General features: G+C 41.4%; 1 protein-coding gene across 3 annotated transcripts in view; it reads right to left on the bottom strand.

Moving 5' to 3' along the window:
• LOC148514818 (killer cell lectin-like receptor subfamily B member 1A) overlaps positions 1-25,907 on the bottom strand; it is a 105,132-nt gene extending 79,225 nt beyond the window's left edge. For 2 of the 3 annotated variants that reach the window (XM_088480947.1, XM_088480945.1), the window contains exons 1-3: positions 25,485-25,599; positions 2,419-2,559; positions 353-430 (exon numbers count right to left, since the gene is read on the bottom strand). In XM_088480947.1, coding sequence (XP_088337073.1) covers positions 353-430; positions 2,419-2,497 — 157 coding nt within the window. In that variant the 5' untranslated portion in view covers positions 2,498-2,559; positions 25,485-25,599. Of the gene's footprint in view, positions 1-352; positions 431-2,418; positions 2,560-25,484; positions 25,600-25,859 lie in introns of those variants that run through there. The other variant, XM_088480946.1, reaches the window with a different exon arrangement.
• Between the last annotated feature and the right edge of the window lie 221 nt (positions 25,908-26,128).

A 26,128-nucleotide genomic window follows, 5' to 3' on the forward strand; every position in this document is an offset into this window, starting at 1 on the left:
AATCTGTCTTTTTTAGTATAGTAAGAAATCTTAAACCATCAGACTTGCAATTACATAGCTTATCTATATTGCACAGCGATTCATGCTACACCTCTGGATGCATTTTAAAATGTATCCTAATAATAGTGTCAGTATGTGACAGGTTAATTATTTTTCACAAATTGTACAGGAACCTTTTCCTGATTTTGAGAAACAACTTTAAGTTAAAGGATCTCTGCCAATGACAGAAATTCACCCATCTACTATATTTTTTAATACATTTCATTAATAAATACCATATTTTTATTACTTTTTTTCTGAGTGGTCAATATTTAACTTCCATAAAATCTCTGTCTTATAAATATATAGTTACCTGGTGTTGAAACTACTGCTGGCAGATGAGACTTGGAGCTGCTAGTAGCTATTTCCGCATAAAGAACTGTTGAGTTTCCTGATCAAAATGACAGAAGATAATAATAATTGAACATACATGATAACAGTAATCAGAACCTCATGAATGCAACATTACTATTAGATCCAAGTTATAGTGGGTCTGTTGGGTGTGGACAGAAAGATCGACAGTATGTAGACAGACAATAGGTTAAAACCAGATGGTCTACAGGCAATAGATTGACAGGTGAAATGGTCGACTGTTAAATGGTCGACCTGGACTTAGGTCGACAGGTTCAAAGGGTCAACATGGTCAAAAGGTTGACACGCAAATGGTTGACACAGAAAACGTAGATACTTTTTTTGTTATTTGTAACCCTAATCCTCACCCTAACCCTCCCCCTGATGCCTAACCATAACCTTCCCTTTAGTGCCTAACCCTGACTGTTCCCTGCCACTGCCTAACTCTAACCACCCGCCAATAACCTAACTCTGACCCTAACCATAAACCGACTCCTAACTCTAAACCTAACCCTAACCCTAACAATCATGAAAATCCATGTGTCACCCATTTTTGACCTTTTGACTATGTCAACCTTTTGACCCTGTAAACCTAAATCCGTGTTGACCTTTTAACTGGCGACTATTTGATCCTGTCGACCTTTCAACCATGTCAACCATTTGCTTGTCAACCATCTGGTGTCAATCTATTGACTATCTACTGTATGTAATGCCTATCTTCTATCCGGACACCTGGCCAAGAATACATACAGCTTGTATATGTGTATATATGTGTATACAGCAGCAATAGAAAAGTCACATCAGTAAATTCAGTGATGCTTAAATGTATTCATTTGTGATAGTAACAGGGTGCATCCATTTAAAGGCACAAAATGTTAAAATAATGTTCAGATTACAATTACTACAATGTTTCAGAGTACATCAATATTTACCGAGTAGCGTAAAGAACATGGTTGAGCTCTGTATATAACAATGTTTTCTGCTACATTAACCCATAGCACACACGTGTTTGTTATGTTATAATGTAATCCAAATATAAATTATATGAATATTATAAGTCATGAGGGTCTGAGTGCTTTATATACAAGTTCCAATTCATTGATGCAATGTCTTATATAAATAATATGTTTCTGCAGGAGGTGCATTATTACTTATGTATTCCACTCATTTGCCTAATGAAAACAGAAGCATCCCTCCCAATATTTAGACCAGCGTTTTTCAACCACTGTGCCGTGGCATACTAGTGTGCCGCGAGTAGTTGTCAAATGTGCCGCTGTCCCGGGAAATGTTGGGCTCTTCTGGGAGGCTCAGGCGTGCCTGGACCGTGAGCTATGGAGACGCGGTGGCATGACAAAGGTCACATCTGTACACTGCTCCCAGCTCTGCACTGAGTGTGACTGAGCAACCCCAGCCGATAAGGGACAGGACAGGGACGACAGTGACCCTTCCCCGCTGGTTATTTACATTTTTTTTCTGGTAGGGCCAATGTAATTTTTTTTAAAATCCTATAGAAAGCAATGTGTTTTGTTTTCCCTCTGGGGAGCAGTGTGATTGTTTTTTTCTGTTGGGGCCAATTTGTGTGTTTGTTCTCTTTCTGTGGGGACCATTTTGTTTTATATATTTTTTCTGTGGGGCCCAATGTCTGTTCTTTTTCCTGTGCGGGCAAATTTGTGAGAGTTGTTTCCCATGAGGGTCAATGTGTGTGTTTTTTTTCATGGGGGACTGATGGTGTGCCATTGCAATTTTAAAATCATGTTCGGTGTGCCGCGAGATGAAAAAGACTGAAAATCACTGATCTTGACATATGAAATCAGAGTAAAATAAGGACCACCCCTAATATGCCAAAATCCCACCCTGATCCATAAAAAGATTCCTCTGCCTGCTGTGTGTAAGATCAGTGGGGAGGTAAACTGAAGAGATGACATCACAATTTGCCAATTATAAGAAATGACATGAGAACTCGCTATATACAGGAGTTTGCACATATATTAACCCTAACCCTACTGTATCATGGTTGCTGCAACTTACCCTCTAAATGGGATTTCATCTGTAATGGACATCCAGGTGTTTTGTTCATGTTTAATTTGGAATACATAACCTCATCCATTTTTGTGCCAATGTAATCAACTCTTTGTCATCACAAATAATCTCTCTTGTTTGTCTACGCACCTGCAACAGGTCAGTAATATATATGAGTACATATATTTCATACATAGAAAGAGTAATCTGAAAGTATGTGGAACAAATTAAACTCCTACTGTGAGTGGTAACCAGCTCAGGCTGTAATCTCTGGTGACGGGTTAAATTTCAGCACACGGAGCACGGGTGCGGTATATTTTGATGACATTCTTCATGTAAACATTCATAATGTCAACATGGTCATAATGTTGACATGCTTGTCATGAGGACATTGACCACGTCGACATTCTTTATGTTGACACCAAAGAAATGTCAACATGAGTAGAATATGGACAAAATGTCCCTGGTGGCCCAGTGGTGAATTACCTGATATGGCGGGTCAGGTGCAGTTACAGAATTAAATATAAGAGAAGAAGCTGAACCCCGGAGGGTTAAATATAAAACTGATAAAAAATAAAATTATTATATTTTAGTTTAATGTCTCCACTCAATATAATATACAATAATGGCATGATAAAAAATAAATAAAAATATCCTTCTAGGGGGGAAAGGTGGCTTAAATTTGCCCCGATATTTTTTTCGGACAAAAAAAACCCAGGGCTTTCACATCTTTTACCTTTGGACAAATCAATTAAAGCTCTTTTTGCACACAAAAAATCATCTGTCTTTTGGAGAAAACACATAGAATCCGTGATAAGCTCATGGACCTACTGTATGTGTTTTCACTGGCTGATTTGCGAAAACTGGATAATTATTGGGAATTTTTGTTTTCAGACCAGCTGAAGTCCCCAAAAATATTCCCCGATAGGTGCTGCACGCGGCCACACTTCAGGGCTAATTAGATAGCCCATGGTAAATGAATGCAGCTTTTTGAATTCTCCTCTACATCAATCAATAGAAGTAATAATAATAATAATAATAATAAAAGCCGTGTCCAAATATGTCTAGTCAGACAGTCAATTAGCTTTCCACTGTTATTATTCGTCAGGAGCCTAAATCATGATAATTTGGAGCTTACAGAAAGTTGATAGTTCAGTATTGGGTATATTCACTAAAGTGCGGGTTTTTAGAAGAGGAGATGTTGCCCATAGCAACCAATCACATTCTAGCTATTATCATTGAGAAGGTGCTAGAAAAATGTTATTGGTTGCCATAGGCAACATCTCCACTTCTAAAAACCCGCACTTTAGTAAATATACCCCTATGTGTAAATCCCTTTGTAGTGAACTCCTAATTGTAATGTTCAGCACAGTTGATACAATGTATAGTAGAGGGCATAAAAAATGTATCAAATGAAGTCACATAGAAACAATGTATTGAGCTATCCAGACGAGACCCCTGCTCATTTTGTTATGCTGCTTCATTGGTTTTATATTTAACCCTTCTGAGCACCGTTTCTTATTTTACATATGGAGTAGGATTGGCAGATTTCCTTGAATGTTTGCTGCTGCTGCTGGAATGGTTTTTAATTGATTCATTTGGGTGCCTCTGATTATACAGTTACAGAATGGTCTGATCTATGGAGGGAATACAAGACAGAATGATGATGTTGAAGCTAAGAGATACATTCCAGGTGCAATCACTATGGCCTGCTACAGGGTGATCCATTATAATGCGCTAGGGTACACATGACTTGGATCATTAAACTTGTCTTTTTAAACATTGTATTTTATTGGAATAAATTATAAAGGCTTGCAAATTAATTTGATAAACCATTCGTCCAAGATTACAAATTATATAACAAATATTAACTCGTAAGATTCTTCTATATCTATGTATTGTCTCTGTTTAGGATGTGCTGGTTTATATTGCACCTCTATGTTCTAGCAAATCTTTTTTCAACTGAGATTGCTAAAGGTGCATACACACGGTACGATATCTCTGAACGATATGACTCCGACACTGACTCCGAGTGCCATTTAAAGTATTCTCCTGCAACCTGCCGGGAAGCAGCGGCTTACTGCTTCATAAATTCTGCCGAAAGTCTCTAACCCAGCAAAAGTGATTAACTCTCTAGTGCAGAATTTTTATTAACCCAGTTTTGTATTACTTTTATTAAATTATTATTGTCTTTTATTTAGAAGGTGAAACAAACTGTCCTCAGCACCGCACATGGGGTAAACATACAAACATTGCAAAATAATGAAGTATACAGTGCATGACATGTATCTGCAGCATATCCTAGGTAAAGACATAACTATAGGATCACAGGATGGGGAGGGCAAATAACAGGGGGAAGGGTAGGGCAATTCACTGTAGCATGAAGGAGAGAGCAGTAGTGAGTCGCAGGATGAGAGTCAATTCAGTACTCAGTGACTCTGTTCCCAACATGTACTAAGCCTTGGGGGTGTACACTATTTACAAAAGTGCAGGTTTTTAGAAGTGGAGATGTTGCCCATAGCAACCAATCAGCTTGCATTTAACAAATATCTAGCAACCTCTAGAAGATAATAGCCAGAATCTGATTGGTTGCTATGGGCAACATCTCCACTTCCAAAAACCCACACTTTAGTAAATATACCCCCTGGAGAGAGAGATAAAGTGGCCAGAGATAAAGTGCCAACCAATTAGCTCATAACTGTCACTTTACAGGCTATTTGAAAAATGACAGTTAGGAGCTGATTGATTGGTCCTTTATCTCCGTCCACTTTGTCTCTCTCCAAGGCTTTGTACATAGAATCCATAATGGCAAACGGTGTCAGAGTCCCTGGATGTAACATGCCGTCGCTTCAGAAACACTGTATATTTTTTTTTGTTTTTTATACTACAGTACTATAAACTCACATTTCAAATCAAGTTCCTCTATAAATAAATATCACATCACATTTTGTACTTTGGAAGAAATAAAAATGTAACACAGTGGTGTCAAACTCGGGCCAACCAGCTGCAGTGGAACTACAGATCCCAGCATGCACTGCCACAGTTTTGCTCTTAGGGCATGCTAAAACTGTGGCAGGGCATGCTGGGATGTGGAGTTCCACTGCAGCTGGTTGGCCCGAGTTTGACACCACTGATGTAACACAAGCTGAAGCTGTGCTTTCTTATGTCTATAGATCCATATCACATGCTTGGTGCCTGGATACAATTACTATTAATGTATCTTTCAATATTCATAATATCAGTGTATACAAAAACAAAAAGTGCATTCTGTTATATCCCAGTGTTAGAGATACGATATGTGATTCTCACCTGTATATCCAGCACAGGCTCCTGTTCTTTTCAGACACGACTTTCAAAGTCTCTGGTCCTGCCCTGACCAGCACTGTTGTAAGCAGTGTATCAGTGTGAGCACCCTCGGCTGTGTGCGTATGTATTACACTATTTGTTCTGATGTTCCATCCCTGCTTCCTGTGTGGTTTTAACAAATAAGTGAGGGGACAAGATATGTGTCCCATTCACAGGTTCCAAGAACACCACCAGATTTCGTCAATGTCTAATACCTGCAATGTTGTTTTATGTTGCACAGACACATATTATAGACAAGTACAAGTAAAAAGGAGACAATTGAGATCTGTATAGTGGTGCAACAAAGAAAATTAATTATTAAAGTATATCTTTATTTAAAATACGTAACCTTTACATATGGGATCTATTCCACAGGGAATCAAAATTATGGCAAAATATTTTATCAAATACTTTTATTTTATGTATAAAAACATAATATACACATAACATAAAAAAAAAATAATTATAATAAAGAATTGTTACTCTGAAATTTTAACTGTGATTTAAAAGCAATAAATCCTGTAACCCCACCTATTATTTTTGCTTATCCAGTATTTATTCTGATTATTATGTGAATTGTATCTTAGTCAATTATACCCCTTTTACACCAGAGCAAAAACCTGGGTTTTTGCTGGGTCTACCCAGGTCGCAGCTCAGTGTAAATGGGTCCCTGAAAAATAACCTTGGTCAAGTGACCCTGCAATCCAACCCAGGTAGCTACCAGGGTTGGACCCAGGATGGACCCGGGTAATGGTGCAGTGTAAACGGTGCAACCCGGGTTATCTGACCTGGATCATGCCTAAAATGAGCTGATTGGTGGCTGTGGAGCAGTCACCTCCCACTTTTAATAACCTCACAGGTTTAGCAGGGCAGACCTGAGTTCAGTGAGAACAGGGCTGACCTGGGAGTAACCCAGATGAAAGGTGCAGTGTAAATGGGTCTGACCTGGGTCTGACCAGGGTTGGAACCATGTCCAAAAACCCAGGTCGGACCTGGGTTTTTGGTGGAAAAGAGGTATTAGAAATTTATGCACTGTGGATTCACTATAGGCATAACAGGCATAAGAAACTAGGTGGCTGGTTATAGAAATGCCAACACGTGTTTCGCCAGTTCTGATTTTTCAAGGATTTTAACATCTAGGTTTTACTAATATAAAGAACACTTGAGGGTCTAATATCTGTTAAAACTGTATAGGGGAAAATTAACCAATTACACATTGTGTGGCAACAGTAACAATATCACACTGGTAGAGATGTGGAAGGATGAATAAATGCTAATGAGCGAAAGTTGGAAGTGATAAATTATTACATAGTATCAAATCAGCCAAATATAAGCTACCAGATATTTCTCGTATGTGTAAGAGACAGTAAAATGTGAATCTGTAACACTGGGGCAAGGTTGCTGATAGTACAAAGATCTGTGAACACTAGAGGATCCCATAGGCAAACGCAGGGGGGGTTTCTGTCTGCCTGGAAACCCCCCTCCCCAGCCCACACCATGACCACAATAGAAATAGTAATATAATGGAATTTTACTAGCGCTGCATGTTCTTCTCAGTATCATAAATGAAATAAATAGCACCACCTGTGGATCTTTTATCATGTATTAGCCAGTAATAAATAACCTGTGCACCAACTAGGAGATATGGAAAACATGCACTGTTAGGGATGCACTGCTATAGAGCCCAATATGTACATATACACTATACAGTATGTCCAGGGCAGTGCTAGGTTCTGGAATGGTGCTCACATCTAAAATAAAAACATTCAGCTCAGACAGGATGGCCCTACTGCCGCAATTAATGGCTTATTGTGATCTATGGTCCTGTATATGCTGGAATTATGACACACAATACACTTTGTATGATGCATATTAAAGCTGGATAAGTGCAAATTATGCCCTCTTCATGGACTGGCCACACTCATTCTCATTCAAGCATTTGGAAACCCCCCTCTAGAAATCCTGCGTTTGCCACTGGTATCTGCCTGATTAAGGTATTGGCAGTAAAATAAGAATGCGGATTTGGACATACAGTAATTAGGACAATTCCCAACTTTTACCCAATTTACTCCCTGACAGCAATAGCAGACACATAACTGCTAAAGGAGTTAATATAATTTTTGGCAAATATATTTATTCAATATGGTAAATGTGAAAACTAAATATATGCTCAATATTAATATGAAAGACACATATATAGCAACATGCAAATTACTAGATATTACAACAAGCTAAATAAACAGAATAAACCCTGGATAAGCAAATATAATAGGTAGAGATAACAGAATGTATTGCTTTTAAGTTATACATTTCAGAATAACACTTTTTTATTATAATTCTTTTATGTTTTTATCTAAAAAAAAAAGCAAAGTTCTTGATAAAATATTTTGCCCTATTTTGGATTCCCTGTACAATAGATTACATATATATTTTAAGAGTAAACATAAGTAATGGTTACATATTTTAAATAAAGATATGCTTTAATAATAATAATAATTTATTTCACCAGTGTACACTATACAGAGCTCACTTGCCTCCATTTATTTGCACTAATATATTGGAGCTTGTGGTAGCACACTGGCACATAATAAATTATGAGTCGGATTTAATATAAAATAACCAGGCGGAGAATATGAACTAATTTAAGAAATTAAAGAACAGAATGGTGCAGGATAATACTTTTTCTGAGAGTTATATATATTATATTCATAAAGGACATGCAACATTTGCCCTTACAAGGTCACTATTGATTTTATTTAATTGATTTCTGCATTATTATACAGTGATGGCTTAACCCAACATAAAAGCAAAATACTCCCACAATAGTCATAAGCCTCTAATATTAACCCTGAAGTGTGGACCACTGTAATTTACATTTTGAGAACATTAAGCACTTCACTCCAAGTATATATGTGTGTTTGTACATCTATCTATCTATCTATCTATCTATCTATCTATCTATCTATCTATCTATCTATCTATCTAATATCTATATGTATATATATATAAATCATATCTATCTATCATCTATTAAAAGTATCTATATATCTATCTATTTCATATCTAGCTATCATCTATCTATCTATCTATATTTCTATCCCATATCTATCTATCTATCTATACATCCCATATCTATCTATCTATCTATCTATCTATCTATCTATCTATCTATCTATCTATCTATCTATCTATCTATCTATCTATCTATCTTTCTATCTCATTATCTATCTTTCTATCTCATTATCTATCTGTCTATCTCATTATCTATCTGTCTATCTATCTATCTATCTGTCTAACCCATATCTATCTATCTATCTATCTATCTCTCATATCTATCTCATATCTATATATCTATCTATCTAATATCTATAATCTATTTACAGTATCTATCTATCTCATATCTATCTCATATCTACCTATCTAATATCTATAATCTATCTACAGTATCTATCTATCCATCTATCTAATATCTAGCATCTATCTACACTATCTATCTATCTATCTATCTATCTATCTATCTATCTATCTCATATGTATCTATCTATCAATCTCATATCTATCGATCTATTTATCTATCTACCTATCTCATATGTATCTACAGTATCTGTCTATCTATCTATATATCTATCTATCGATCTATCTATCTATCTATCTATCCCATATCTATCTAACTATCTATCTCTCATATCTATCTATCTAATATCTATCTAATATCTACAGTATCTATCTATCTAATATGTATAATCTATCTACTGTATTTATTTATATATCTATCTATCTATCTCATATCTATCTATCTATCTATCTATCTATCTATCTATCTATCTATCTATCTATCTCATATGTATGTATGCATCTATCCATCTATCTGTCTATCTATCTATCCCATATCTATCTATCTATCTTTCTGTCTATCCCATATCTATCTATCTATCTATCTATCTATCTCTTATATCTATCTAATATCTATCATCTATCTACAGTATCTATCTATCTCATATCGAACTATCTATCTATCTATTCCATATCTATCTATCTATCTATCTATCTATCTATCTATCCCATATCTATCTATCTATCTATCTCTCATATCTATCTCATATCTACCTATCTAATATCTATAATCTATCTACAGTATCTATCTATCAATCTATCTATCTAATAACTAGCATCTATCTACAGTATATATCTATCTATCTCATATTTATCTATCTATCTCATATGTATCTATCTATCCATCAGCTATCTTTCTCATATCTTTCTACCTACCTATCTATCTATCCATCTATCTAATAACTATAATCTATCTACAGTATCTATCTATCTATCTATCTATCTCATATGTATCTATCTATCTATCTATCTATCTATCTATCTATCTATCTATCTATCGCTCATATCTATCTCATATCTTATATCTATCTTTCTATTCCATATCTTTCTATTCTATATCTATCTATCTATCTATCTATCTATTCATATATATATCTATCTATCTCATATGTATCTATCTATCCATCATCTATCATCTATCTACATTATCTATCTATCTATCTATCTATCTATCTATCTATCTATCTATCTATCTATCTATCTATCTCATATTTATCTGTCTATCTCATATGTTTCTATCTATCTATCATCTATCTTCTATCTACAGTATCTATCTATCTATCTATCTATCTATCTATCTATCTATCTATCTATCTATCTATCTATCTAATATCTATCATCTATCTACAGTATCTATCTATATATCTATTTATCGCTCATATCTATCTATCTATCTATCTATCTATTTATCTATCTATCGCTCATATCTATCTCATATCTATCTATCTATCTATCTATCTACCTACCTAATATCTATCTATCTATTTATCTATCTATTCCATATCTATCTATCTATCTCATATGTATCTATCTATATATCTATTCATATCTATCTATCTATCTATCTATCTATCTATCTATCTATCTCATATGTGTCTATCTATCTATCTCATATTTATCTATCTATCTCATATGTTTCTATCTATCTATCCATCTATCTATCTATCTCTCATATCTATCTCATATCTATCTGTCTAATATATATCATCTATCTACAGTATCTATCTATCTATCTATCTCATATCTAAACAGGGAATACTGCAAAGGTGCTTATACCATCACAAAAAACACCAAATTAGTGCAAAATGTATAAAATTTTATGTAATATTAATACATATAAACAAAAAAAAAACTAGTTGCTTCTGGGAGTAAATAAATAATAACACATAACAATCAATAATAAAAGCAGTTGTATGAGAGCTAGATAAATGGTAATAGCTAATAGCAAAAAAACTTGTATTGAAACTTGAGTAATGCTGATGGCAAAACTAGATGGTAAATGATAGTCTCAAATAGAAACAAAGGGCCTCATAAGCGGCCGATCGTTCACTCCGAGCGATGTTCGCACATCTGCGCATGTGTATGGGTCGCAATGCGCATGTGCCAACCAGTCATTGCGGTCGGAAATCGTGTGCTCGCAAAACAGCGAATGCCTGCTAATTTGAGTGACAGAATGAGGCGTTTGTGGGTGGTAACAGGGGAAGGTGCTTAAAAACGGGGAGTGGAGATCCGAACGCAGGCGTGCCAAACGGTCAAAACGGCCGTTTAATGGGTGTGCATAATTAACAAAGCAGCGTCATCGACCACGTCACTTGGTTGTATTTAAGCCTGAACTGCTCGCAGTGATTGCGGGAAGTAAAACCTACCACAAGCACTGCGAGCAGTTCAGATGCCTTTCGATGTACTCGATTAATCCAATTAGATTAATGACGTTAATAAGATGACGTATGATGCGAATGGCCAGGGAGCATCTTTACAAAATAGCGAGCGCTTGTTTCGTTCGCTCGCTCAGACAAAGAGGCGTCAACAGACCGCAAAGAGCGAGCGCTCAATTTAAATAGTCGGCCCCTTTTTCTGAACGACCGTTCGCAAATAGCATCCGGCTCTGAATCAGGCCCAACGTCTCCAGTGTTAATGGTAACAGAAGAGATATACTATGAGTTCCCCAGCTGTTTAAATAGAGTGCAAATGCACTGAGATGGTAATCCTTTTTGGGAGTAAAATTGATGTAATGATGTATAGGAGAAATACTCACTCCAGTATAGTCCTCTTTAACAGACTCCAGTCTGAGTGTTTAAATTAGGGGTGTGCACCGGCCACTTTTCGTGTTTTTGTGTTTTGGTTTTGGATCTGGATCTTTCTTCGTGTTTTGGATCTGGATTGGATCTGGATCTGGATTGGTTTTGCCAAAACCACCCTTCCGTGTTTTGGGTTCTGGGTTTTGTGTTTTGGATCTGTATTTTTTTTTTTTTTTTAAAAAGCATAAAAACATCTAAAATCACAGAATTTGGGGTTTTTTTCTGCTCCTATGCTATTATTAACCTCAATAACCTTAATTTCCACTCATTTCCAGTCTATTCTGAAGACCTCACACCTCACAATAGTGTTTTTATGTTCAAAAGGTTGCACCGAGGTAGCTGGATGACTATGCTAAGCGACATGAGTGGCCGGCACAAACACGTGGCCCATCTAGGAGTGACACTGCAGTGGCAGACAGGATGGCAGTTTGAAAAACTAGGCCCCAAACAGTACATAATGCAAAGAAAAAAAAGAGGTGCAAGATGGAATTGTCCTTTGTGGAAGCAACCTCCTACGCCTTTCGCTGACAAGGTTCCCGGCTGCACTAAACACTCTTTTGGAGTACACACTGGAGGGGGGCAACTCAGGTAAAATAGAGCCAGTTTGTACAGGGGCCTCCAAATTGCCTCTTTTTCCTGCCAGTAAAGGTACGGACTGTCTGACATGCCTACTTGGATGCTGTCACCGATGTAATCCTTTAACAGACAGACGCACGCTTGTCGCTGCTGCTTTGAGGATGCAGGTGCGGCTACAGCCCACACAAATCACAAAGACAGAAAAAAGAAGAATTTTTTTATTGTTTGTGGAGCGCACTTTGAGGGTTACATCACCCTTTAACAGACAGACGCATGCTTGTCGCTGCTGCTTTGAGGATGCAAGTGCGGCTACAGCCAACACAATTCACAAAGACAGAAAAAAAAATAAGTTTTTATTTTTGATTGGAGTGCACTTTGGGGGTTACAGCACCCTTTAACGGACAAGCCAGCTGGCCCTTTACTTATGACACAGGCGCACGCAGTCGCTGAATGGCAAAAGTGGGCAGAAATTTTTCGGGCCACCCAAAGCGTCTCCTGCACGCCCCTGTCGCTTTACAGAAAATTCTGTACCACCAAGTTTATTGTGTGAGCAAAACATGGGACGTGCTGGAATTTGCCCAGATATAATGCCCGCACAATATTGGTGGCGTTGTCAGATATCACAAATCCCCAGGAGAGTCTAAGTGGGGTAAGCCACTGGGCGATGATTTCCCTCAGTTTCTCTAAGAGGTTGTCGGCGGTGTGCCTCTTACTGAAACCAGTGATACACAGCGTAGCCTGCCTTGGAACGAGCTGGCGTTTCTGAAATGCTGCTACTGGTGATGCTGCTGTTGTTGCTGCATAAGGTGACACATTTACCCAGTAGGCTGTCACAGTCATATAGTCCTTAGTCTGCCCTGTTCCACTTGTCCACATGTCCGTGGTTAAGTGGACATTGGGTACAACCGCATTTTTCAGGACACTGAGGACACTTTTTCTTACGTTTCTGTACAGTCTCGGTATCGCCTGCCTAGTGAAGTGGAATCTAGACGGATTTGGAACCGGGGACACACTACCTCCATCAATTGTCTAAATCCCACTGCACTAATAGCGGATACCGGATGCACGTCTAACACCAACATAGCAGTCAAGGCCTCAGTTATACGTTTTGCTTCAGGATTACTGCTGTCGTACTTCATCCTCCTCGCTAAGGACTGACTGTTGGAGGGTCAATTATTTAGTAAAAGTAGTGGTGTTCCTACTTCCTCTCTGGGATGATGAACAACTCCCAGCAGCAGCAACAGCACTAGGAGGAAGTGGTTCTTGATCTTTCCCTATTTTATTTTTATCGGAGAAAGTTTGGTCCTCCATTTATGTTATATTGATATATACGTGCGGCTAAGGCGCACACAAACACAGAAAATTATTTTTTATTTTTGTTGGAGACTAGTGCACTTTGTGGGTTACACCACCCTTTAAGAAATGAGCCAGCCGGCCCTTTACGTACGGGACACAGGTGCACGCTTGGCGCAGCTCCTTTGTTGATGCACGTGCAGCCACAGTGCACACAATTCACAAACACAGAAAATATTTTTTTATTTTGTTTGGAGTGTACTTTGGGGGTTACAGCACCCTTTAATGGACAAGCCAGCCGGCCCTTTACTAATGGGACACAGGAGCACGCTTGGCGCTGCTCCTTTGTTGATGCACGTGCAGCCAAAGTGCACACAATTCACAAACACAGAAAATATATTTTTTATTTTGTTTGGAGTGTACTTTGAGGGTTACAGTACCCTTTATTGGACAAGCCAGCTGGCCCTTTACGTACGGGACACAGGTGCACGCTTGGCGCTGCTCCTTTGTTGATGCACGTGCAGCTACAGTGCACACAATTCACAAACACAGAAAATATTTTTTTAATTTTGTTTGGAGTGTACTTTGGGGGTTACAGTACCCTTTAATGGACAAGCCAGCTGGCCCTTTACTTATGGGACACAGGCGCACGCTTGGCGCTGCTCCTTTGTTGATGCATGTGCAGCCACAGTGCACACAATTCACAAACACAGAAAATTTATATTTTTTTTGTTTGGAGTGTACTTTGGGAGTTACAGCACCCTTTAACAGACAAGCCAGCCGGCCCTTTACTTATGGGACACAGGCGCACGCTTGGCGCAGCTCCTTTGTTGATGCACGTGCAGCCACAGTGCACACAATTCACAAACACAGAAAATATTTTTTTATTTTGTTTGGAGTGTACTTTGGGGGTTACAGCACCCTTTAACGGACAAGCCAGCCAGCCTTTTACTTATGACACAGGCGCACGCTTGGCGCTGCTCCTTTGTTGATGCACGTGCAGCCACAGTGCACACAATTCACAAACACAGAAAATGTATTTTTATTTTGTTTGGAGTGTACTTTGGGGGTTACAGCACCCTTTAATGGACAAGCCAGCCGGCCCTTTATTAATGGGACACAGGCGCACGCTTGGCGCTGCTCCTTTGTTGATGCACGTGCAGCCAAAGTGCACACAATTCACAAACACAGAAAATATATTTTTTATTTTGTTTGGAGAGTACTTTGGGGGTTACAGTACCCTTTATTGGACAAGCCAGCTGGCCCTTTACTTATGGGACACAGGTGCACGCTTGGCGCTGCTCCTTTGTTGATGCACGTGCAGCCACAGTGCACACAATTCACAAACACAGAAAATGTATATTTTTTTTGTTTGGAGTGTACTTTGGGAGTTACAGCACCCTTTAACAGACAAGCCAGCTGGCCCTTTACTTATGGGACACAGGCGCACACTTGGCGCAGCTCCTTTGTTGTTGCACGTGCAGCCACAGTGCACACAATTCGCAAACACAGAAAATATTTTTTTATTTTGTTTGGAGTGTACTTTGGGGGTTACAGCACCCTTTAACGGACAAGCCAGCCAGCCTTTTACTTATGACACAGGCGCACGCTTGGCGCTGCTCCTTTGTTGATGCACGTGCAGCCACAGTGCACACAATTCACAAACACAGAAAATATTTTTTTATTTTGTTTGGAGTGTACTTTGGGGGTTACAGCACCCTTTAACGGTCAAGCCAGCCGGCCCTTTACTTATGACACAGGCGCACGCATGGCGCTACTTTGTTGATGCACGTGCAGCTACTGCTCACACAATTCACAAACACAGAATAGATATTAATTTTTTTGCACTTGGGGGGCAACCCCTGATGGACAAAGCACCCCCTGGACAACACTACAACACCCCTTTAGGACTGGGACACTACACAGGACTTTGGAGTGGACACAGCCCCTATGGACAACTGACTACACAACACAGTCCAGCCAGCCCCTATGGACTTTGGAGGAGTGGACACAGCCCCTATGGACAACAGCAGCACAGTGCAGCACAGCACAGCACAACACTACACTGCATTACACTACACTACACTACACAGCCCAGCCAGCCCTAACTCCCACACTCCCTCTTCACTGTCCACAGCCGATTGAGAAAATGGCGCCGACGCGGGTACCTTATATAGGATCCAAAACCCGCGAGACTCGGAAGGCGGGATGATGACGTTTTGCCTCGATTTCAGATCCGAGTCAGGCGGGAAAAGTCGAGCCTGACTCGGATCGGACTCGGATCGGGGGGGCTCGGGGGGTTCGGATTTCAGAAATCCGAACCCGCTCACCCCTAATATATATATATATATATATATATATATATATATATATACTGTATGTGCAAGCTGTATGACAATGGTAACTAAATGTTATCTAGGTCAGATGGAATTGTGCCAGATTCTTGTGTATTTCTATTTCTATTGTGATTCCATAAAAAAATAGTCTTAGAGACAAGTTCCTACAGGCTCTTAACCATTCCTCATTCCTTTAATCAGTTTCTATAGATAAGTACTTTCATTCTCCAATTAGTCGGAGCATTATTCAGCTGGTTTTTGTCCATAATCATACAAGTCATGTCACAGTAATGGCAATTGGCTGCATTGAGTTTCAATAGTCTAATGCAGAGGTTCTCAAACTCTGTCCTCAGGACCCCACACAGTTCACATTTTCCAGAACCCCTAGCAGGTGCACAGGTGTATTCATTACTCACTAACACATTTTAAAAGATCCACTGGTGGAGCTCATTATTTCACTTGTGATTCATACCCCTTTTCCGCCAAAATTCTGGCTCTGACCCAGAGTTGGAACAGGGTTCCTATGCAGATCAGACCCGGAATTTTGCCGGTGCCGACTTGGGAAATTCCAGAGTCGGCGCCGCTCACACCGGAGTCGGGTCTGCATAGACCCGGCTTTTCCGGCGTGTAAGTGGTCGCTTGGAGATGACGTCATCTCCAAGCGCCACTGATGCCGGACCAATCGGCCGGCTTGCAGCGCACTCCAGGTCATCATGACCCGGAGTGCACTTTTCTCACAGCCGGTTTTCACTGGCTATGCCCGTGTTAAACCCTGCTAGTTACCTGGGTTGGATTGCCGGGTCACTTGACCCGGCGTTCCAACCCTCTCCCCTTTTACATCAAGGAGCTGCCTGGGTTAACCCTTCAATAACCCAGGTTTTAGCTCCGGTGTAAAAGGGGTATCAGTGAGAAGACCTGCAAAACATGAACTGTTTGGGGTCCTAAGGACCGAGTTTGAGAACCTGTGGTCCAATGGTTTGTTCACTCGTATAACCTGATGTAAGTCTTAGTCTTATTTAATACATATAAATTTGTATTATTATATTGTAGAATTTGTTTATAATTGTATTCTAATGTGTAGCTTTCCCTGTTAAGTTAGTGTAGTACAGTCTCTAGTTCAGTCAGAGTATGCCACTGAGAGATATGTCCCTGCTGTTAAATATCACAAATTTCTAGTTAAAAGGGTCTCTTCTCAATGTGATTGCATACTATTGCTCACTTGCGTATCTTCATCTTAACTTTGCTTATCTAAAATACATCGTATCCAAACCACCTATCTTTATCAAGTCTCCTTATTCTTCATAAAATAAGTTATCATAATAAAATAATAATAAATTCAGTGTTGTTAATTAGTAATGGCTATCTGAATTACTGTGCATAAAAAATGCCTTAGCTATCCCTTGATTGTCAAATCTGAGTAATATATAGTGTGTTGTTAAGTAATAGTTGAGTCACTGTATCAATACATATAAATAAAGTTGTAACATTGCTGCCCATCAGCTTTTCCATCTTATGCCCCACTGCCCACCAGCTTTTTCATCTAATAGCCCAATGCTCACTATGTGCCTCACTATGTGCCCATAAGCTTTTCTCTCTCTTGCTCCCCAGCTTTTCTCGCCCTTCATCCAGCAGCTTTTTGCTCACTTGCTGCTGTTGTTAATAGGGGATGTGTCCACTACTTCAAAGTCCATAGGGGCTGGCTGGACTGTGTTGTGTAGTCAGTTCTCCATAGGGGCTGTGTCCACTCCAAAGTCCTGTGCAGTGTCCCAGTCCTAAAGGGGTGCTGTAGTGTTGTCCAGGGGGTGCTCTGTCCATCAGGGGTGCTCCCCCCAAGTGCTAAAAAAATAATATATTTTCTGTGTTTGTGAATTGTGTGCGCAGTAGCCGCACGTGCATCAACAAAGTAGTGCCAAGCGTGCGCCTGTCATAAGTAAAGGGCCGGCTGGCTTGACCGTTAAAGGGTGCTGTAACCCCCAAAGTACACTCCAGTCCAAACCAAAAAAAAAATATTTTCTGTGTTTGTGAATTGTGTGCGCAGTAGCCGCACGTGCATCAAAAAAGTAGTGCCAAGCGTGTGCCTGTGTCATAAGTAAAGGGCCGGCTGGCTTGACCGTTAAAGGGTGCTGTAACCCCAAAAGTACACTCCAGTCCAAAACAAAAAAAAAATGATTTTCTGTGTTTGTGAATTGTGTGCGCAGTAGCCGCACGTGCATCAACAAAGTAGTGCCAAGCGTGCGCCTGTGTCATAAGTAAAGGGCCGGCTGGCTTGACCGTTAAAGGGTGCTGTAACCCCAAAAGTACACTCCAGTTCAAACCAAAAAAATAATATTTTTTGTGTGTTTGTGAATTGTGTGCGCAGTAGCCGCACGTGCATCAACAAAGTAGTGCCAAGCGTGCGCCTGTGTCATAAGTAAAGGGCCTGCTGGCTTGACCGTTAAAGGGTGCTGTAACCCCCAAAGTACACTCCAGTCCAAACCAAAAAAATATATATTTTCTGTGTTTGTGAATTGTGTGCGCAGTAGCCGCACGTGCATCAACAAAGTAGTGCCAAGCGTGCGCCTGTGTCATAAGTAAAGGGCCGGCTGGCTTGACCGTTAAAGGGTGCTGTAACCCCCAAAGTACACTCCAGTTCAAACCAAAAAAATTATATTATTTGTGTGTTTGTGAATTGTGTGCGCAGTACCCGCCGTGCATCAACAAAGTATTGCCAAGCGTGCGCCTGTGTCATAAGTAAAGGGCCGGCTGGCTTGACCGTTAAAGGGTGCTGTAACCCCCAAAGTACACTCCAGTTCAAACCAAAAAAATTATGTTATTTGTGTGTTTGTGAATTGTGTACGCAGTAGCCGCACGTGCATCAACAAAGTAGTGCCAAGCGTGCGCCTGTGTCATAAGTAAAGGGCCGGCTGGCTTGACCGTTAAAGGGTGCTGTAACCCCCAAAGTACACTCCAGTTCAAACCAAAAAAATAATATTTTTTGTGTGTTTGTGAATTGTGTGCGCAGTAGCCGCACGTTCATCAACAAAGTAGTGCCAAGCGTGCGCCTGTGTCATAAGTAAAGGGCCAGCTGGCTTGACCATTAAAGGGTGCTGTAACCCCCAAAGTACACTCCAGTCCAAACCAAAAAAAAAAAATTTTCTGTGTTTGTTTGTGAATTGTGTGCGCAGTAGCCGCACGTGCATCAACAAAGTAGTGCCAAGTGTGCGCCTGTGTCATAAGTAAAGGGCCGGCTGGCTTGACCATTAAAGGGTGCTGTAACCCCCAAAGTACACTCCAGTCCAAACCAAAAAAAAAAATATTTTCTGAGTTTGTGAATTGTGTGCGCAGTAGCGGCACGTGCATCAACAGAGTAGTGCCAAGCGTGCGCCTGTGTCATAAGTAAAGGGCTGGCTGGCTTGACCGTTAAAGGGTGCTGTTACCCCCAAAGTACACTCCAGTCCAAACCAAAAAAAAATGATTTTCTGTGTTTGTGAATTGTGTGCGCAGTAGCCGCACGTGCATCAACAAAGGAGCAGCGCCAAGCGTGCGCCTGTGTCCCATAAGTAAAGAGCTTGCTGGCTCATTTCTTAAAGGCTGGTGTAACCCACAAAGTGCACTACTCTCCAGCAAAAATAAAGAAATATTTTCTGTGTTTAGCCGCACGTATATATCAAATCGATATAACATAAATGGAGGACCAAACTTTCTCCGATAAAAATAAAATAGAGAAAGATCAAGAACCACTTCCTCCTAGTGCTGAAGCTGCTGCCACTAGTCATGACATAGACGATAAAATGCCATCAACGTCGTTTGCCAAGGCCGATGCCCAATGTCATAATAGAGGGCACATACAATCCCAAATGACAAAGTTCAGGAAAATGACCTTGAAAAAAACATTTAAATCAGCTGAAGAGAAAGGTAAACTTGCCAATATGCCATTTACGACACGGAGTGGCAAGGAACGGCTAAGGTCGATCCCTAGTATGTTCATGACTAGTGGTTCAGCTTCACATGACGATGGAAGCCCTCCTCCCACTAAAAAAATCAAAAGAGTTAAGCTGGCAAAAGCACAGCGAAGAACTGTGCTTTCTAAGAAGATATCACAAATCGCCAAGAAGAGTCCAAGTGTGGTGGTGGTTGCGATGCCTGACCTTCCCAGCACTGGACGGGAAGAGGTGGCTCTTTCCACCATTTGCACGCCCCCTGCAAGTGCTGAAATTAGCACCCACAGTCCACTTGCTGATATGCAAATTGAAGATGTCACTTTTGAAGTACAACAGGATGAGGATACTGGTGTAGCTGGCGCTGAGGAGGAAGTTGGCGAGGAGGATTCTGATGGTGATGTGGTTTGTTTAAATCAGGCTCCGGGGGAGACAGTTGTTGTCCGTGGGATGAAAAAGCCCATCACGGTCATGCCTGGGCAGAAGACCAAACATTCCACCTCTTTGGTCTGGCAATATTTCTATCCAAATCCGGACAACAACTGTCTTGCCATATGTACCTTATGTAAAGGTGGAATAAGTAGGGGTAGGGATGTTAACCACCTAGGAACATCCTCCCTTATACGGCACCTGCAGCGCGTTCATAATAAGTTACTGTCAAGTTCAGAAACTTTGGCTAAGACCGTAAGCAGTCCAGGGACACCTAAATCCCGTCGTCCTGTTGTATCCAAGCGCCTGCAAACCACACCGTCAACTCCCTCCTCGTCAATTTCCTCCTTAGTCAGGATCGGAAGTAGTCCTGCAGGCCATGTCACTGTCATGACTGACTCTCCTATCCGGGATTCCTCCGGAGGATCCTGCATTGCTACGCCTCCTGCTGCCGCTGCTGCTGCTGGGAGTCGTTCATCATCCCAGAGAGGAAGTAGGAACACCACTACTTTTACTAAACAATTGACCCTCCAACAGTCCTTAGCGAGTACACTCCAAACAAAATAAAAAAATATTTTCTGTGTTTGTGAATTGTGTGCACTGTGGCTGCACGTGCATCAACAAAGGAGCTGCGCCAAGCGTGCGCCTGTGTCCCATAAGTAAAGGGCCGGCTGGCTTGTCCGTTAAAGAGTGCTGTAAACGCAAAGTACAGTCCAAAAAATTTAAAAAATATTTTCTGTGTTTGTGAATTGTGTGCACTGTGGCTGCATGTGCATCAACAAAGGAGCAGCGCCAAGCATACGCCTGTGTCCCATAAGTAAAGGGCCGGCTGGCTCATTTCTTAAAGGGTGGTGTAACCCACAAAGTGCACTAGTCTCCAACAAAAATAAAAAATTATTTTCTGTGTTTGTGTGCGCCTTAGCCGCACGTATATATCAATATAACATAAATGGAGGACCAAACTTTCTCCGATAAAAATAAAATAGGAAAAGATCAAGAACCACTTCCTCCTAGTGCTGTTGCTGCTGCTGGGAGTTGTTCATCATCCCAGAGAGGAAGTAGGAACACCACTACTTTTACTAAATAATTGACCCTCCAACATTCCTTAGCGAGGAGGATGAAGAACGACAGCAGTCATCCTGAAGCAAAACGTATAACTGAGGCCTTGACTGCTATGTTGGTGTTAGACGTGCATCTGGTATCCGCTATTAGTGCAGTGGGATTTAGACAATTGATGGAGGTAGTGTGTCCCCGGTTCCAAATCCCGTCTAGATTCCACTTCACTAGGCAGACGATACCGAGACTGTATAGAAACGTAAGAAAAAGTGTCCTCAGTGTCCTGAAAAATGCCGTTGTACCCAATGTCCACTTAACCACGGACATGTGGACAAGTGGAACAGGGCAGACTAAGGACTATATGACTGTGACAGCCCACTGGGTAGATGTATCACCTTACGCAGCAACAGCAGCAGCGTCACCAGTCGCAGCATCTCAGAAATGCCAGCTCGTTCCAAGGCAGGCTACGCTGTGTATCACCGGTTTCAGTAAGAGGCACACCGCCGACAACCTCTTAGAGAAACTGAGGGAAATCATCGCCCAGTGGCTTACCCCACTTAGACTCTCCTGGGGATTTGTGATATCTGACAACGCCACCAATATTGTGCGGGCATTACATCTGGGCAAATTCCAGCACGTCCCATGTTTTGCTCACACAATAAACTTGGTGGTGCAGAATTTTCTGAAAAGCGACAGGGGCGTGCAGGAGACGCTTTGGGTGGCCCGAAAAATTTCAGGCCACTTTCGCCATTCAGCGACTGCGTGCCGAAGGCTGGAGCGCCAGCAAACACTCTTGATCCTGCCCCGCCATCACCTGAAGCAAGAGGTTGTGACGCGGTGGAACTCAACCCTCTATATGCTTCAGAGGATGGAGGAGCAGCAAAAGGCCATTCAAGCCTATACATCCACCTATGACATAGGCAAAGGAGGGGGTATGCACCTGACTCAAGTGCAGTGGAGAATGATTTCCGTGTTGTGCAAGGTTCTCCAGCCCTTCGAACTTGCCACACGTGAAGTCAGTTCAGACACTGCCAGCTTGAGTCAGGTCATTCCCCTCATCAGGCTTTTGCAGAAGCAGCTGGAGAAAGTGAAGGAGGAGCTAAGACGGAGCGATTCTGCTCGGCATGTGGGACTTGTGGATGAAGCCCTTCATCCTAGGTTTAAAGCCTATGTGGTGTCTCTCTTTCCGGCCGACACAAGCCTGTAGAGGTGCAAAGACCTGCTGGTGAACACACTGTCAGCTGAAGCGGAACGTGACACGTCAACAGCTCCTTCTTCATTTTCTCCCGCAACTGGGGCTGCCAGGAAAAAACTTAGGTATCCTAAGCAACCCGCTGGCGGTGATGCAGGGCAGGCAGGACCAAGTTTGGACATCTGGTCCGGACTGAAGGACCTGGCAACAATTTCTGACATGTCTACTGTCACTGCATATGATACTGTCACCATTGACAGAATGGTGGAGGATTACATCGGTGACAGCATCCAAGTAGGCATGTCAGACAGTCCATACCTGTACTGGCAGGAAAAAGAGGCAATTTGGAGGCCCCTGTACAAACTTGCCCCCCCTCCAGTGTGTACTCTGAAAGAGTGTTTAGTGCAGCCGGGAACCTTGTCAGCGAAAGGCGTAGGAGGTTGCTTCCACAGAATGTGGAGAAGATGATGTTCATCAAAATTAATTATCAGCTCTTCCAGGGAGACCAGCCTCCAGAACGTACAGAGGGACCTGTGGTGGTGGATTCAAGTGGGGACGAGTTAATACTTTGTGAGGATGAGGATGTACACACTGAAGAGGGTGAGGAATCGGTGGATGAGGAGGATGAGGATGACATCTTGCCTCCGTAGAGCCAGTTTGTGCAGGGACACATTAATTGCCAGCTTGTTTTGTGGGGGCCCAAACGAACCAATCATTTCAGCCACAGTTGTGTGGCAGACCCTGGCGCTGAAATGATTGGTTTGTTAAAGTGTGCATGTCCTGTTTATACAACATAAGGGTGGGTGGGAGGGCCCAAGGACAATTCCATCTTGCACCTCTTTTTTTTCTTTGCATTATGTACAGTTTGGGACCTAGTTTTTCAAACTGCCATCCTGTCTGCCACTGCAGTATCACGCCTAGATGGGTCACGTGTTTGTGCCGCCCACTCGTGTCGCTTAGCATAGTCATCCAGCTACCTCGGTGCAACCTTTTGGACATAAAAACACTATTGTGAGGTGTGAGGTGTTCAGAATAGACTGGAAATGAGTGGAAATTAAGGTTATTGAGGTTAATAATAGCATAGGAGCAGAAAAACCTACAAATTCTGTGATTTTAGCTGTTTTTATGCTTTTTTTCAAAAAAATACAGATCCAAAACACAAAACCCAGAACCCAAAACACGGAAGGGTGGTTTTGGCAAAACCAATCCAGATCCAAAACACGAAGAAAGATCCAGATCCAAAACACAAAACATGAAAAGTGGCCGGTGCACACCCCTAATATATATATATATACACACAAAAGTTACTGTGGATTTATAGTTGTGTAATGGAAGAAGCAAAATTGCAAAGGCCACTATTTGAAAACCTTGTGTTGTTTTACCACACTGACCTCACAGCTAGTTAGGAAGAGACAGGAAGGGCTATTATTAAATTATAATCAGCTAGAGCGACAACAAGCAGTGAGGTGTGAACATTTGGTTATAAGACTACAGATATAAATATGTAAAACAACAAACATAGAAATATAGACAGAAAGAAATTCACCTAAGTTCCAGACAAGGCAGGTTTCCATTCACTGATTGTGTAGGCAGTTAACACTGGCACTGACACTGCTGTAATCTACAAAGAGCACAATGTACATTGTATGGCAGACCTGTAGATCTATAACTGATTCTATTTTAGTCTCCATATCCACAGTCATAGACAGGGACAACCAGAAATGTGGGCCCCATTAGAAAACACCCATCCTCTCCTGCCCCCCCCTTCTCACTGTTACCTGCCTCTGTTTCACTCTGTATTCACATGAGAGGACCCTTCCCTTGTGAGCAGAATTAAAGGCATGACTTGAGATTTATAAAAAACAGGATGGACACGATGCAAGGATGCAGGAAGGCGACATTCTATCACAGACAGAGTTTATATTACTACTACTTTATTTTGTTGTAAAAGGCCCAATAAATATATCTGCCAATATTTTAGGGGGGTAAATGGAGCAAAGGTACATAAAAGTATATGCAAGGATTTATATATACATAAAATTGTGCGATGAATTATGTCCCTATTCTGGACTTTGTAAACTGACATGCGGCTAACTCTTACCTTCCCCACCCAGCATCCTAACCCTTCCCCACCCTGCACCCTAACCATTCCCCACCCCTCACCCTAACCCTCCCCAGTAGTGTCTAAACCTAAGTCTCCCCTCTTCATGCCTAAACCTATCCCTCCCCCCTTAGTGCCTAACCCTAACCCCCCCCAGTGGTGCCTAACCCTCCCCCCTAGGGGTGCCTAACCCTTACCTCCTTCCCCAAAACCTAACCCCGCTACACTCCCTAAACCTAACCATTCCCCCTGCGGCTAACGCTAAGGGTGCCCTGGTGTCACAATCCGCCACTGCGCCTTGTCTGATAATGGTGCTTCGGGTGGTTTTCTCAGGTCTTTTGCTAGGAGACAAGAACGTTGGGGTGCTGCTCCACAAGGTCTTCCTACCTGTTCTGTCTCCACCTCCCTGCGCTAATTGGATCTTCTTCCTTTTTTACCCCTGCTGGTTCTCTGCTCTGATGCCGGCTATAGCATTTGTTTGTGGATTCTAGGTCTAGTGACCTTTTAGGTCCTCCTGTGTGTTCCAGCTCGTGTTCAGCGTCTGTGTACTCCATGCAAGTTACATCTAAGCAGTGGCTGCCGCTTCCCAGCGTGTGTGTGATTTACCTGCAAGTCACATCAAAGCAGTGCCTGCCTCACCTCAGCATCTGTGTATTCCCAGCAAGTTACATCTATGCAGTGGCTGCCGCTTCTCAGCGTCAGTCTGGATTCTCTGAAAGTAACATCAGAGCAGTGCCTGCCATGCCTCAGCGTCTGTGTGGATTCCCTGCAAGTACATTATAGCAGTGTCAGCTGCACTTCAGTACTGTGTGAACTTTTTGTTTATTCATTCCAGCAGTCTCAGCAGCTTCTCTGTGTCAGTGTGGCCAATCAGCTAAATAACACCAGCTGTCTGCACTGCAATTCAGTGTTATGTGCACTATCTGCAATTTACAACTCCTCAGTTTCAGTTGCAATTCATTGTCTGTATATACAAACAAGCAATAAACTTTTACAGCAGTTTCTGATACATACCCTCCAACATGAACCGTTCCATTAGGTACAAAATGCTCTGCTTCTGGACTTCCCTCTTAATTTATGATTCCAGACACCTGTGCTGAAACAACTGTCTTATCAATTACCAAGTTCAACACAGGTGACTGCAATCGTACATTAGATGGGAAGTCCAGGAGCAGAGCATGTTGTACCTAATGGAATGGGTCATGTTGGAGGGTAGGCTGATATACCTCAGTGCATACCAGCTCTCAAGGCTGCAAGTAGCCAAGTGCATACTAGATCTTAAG

Source organism: Taudactylus pleione, unplaced genomic scaffold, assembly GCF_031769625.1.
Source record: "Taudactylus pleione unplaced genomic scaffold, aTauple2 ptg000258l, whole genome shotgun sequence".
Taxonomy (NCBI): Eukaryota; Metazoa; Chordata; class Amphibia; order Anura; family Myobatrachidae; genus Taudactylus; species Taudactylus pleione.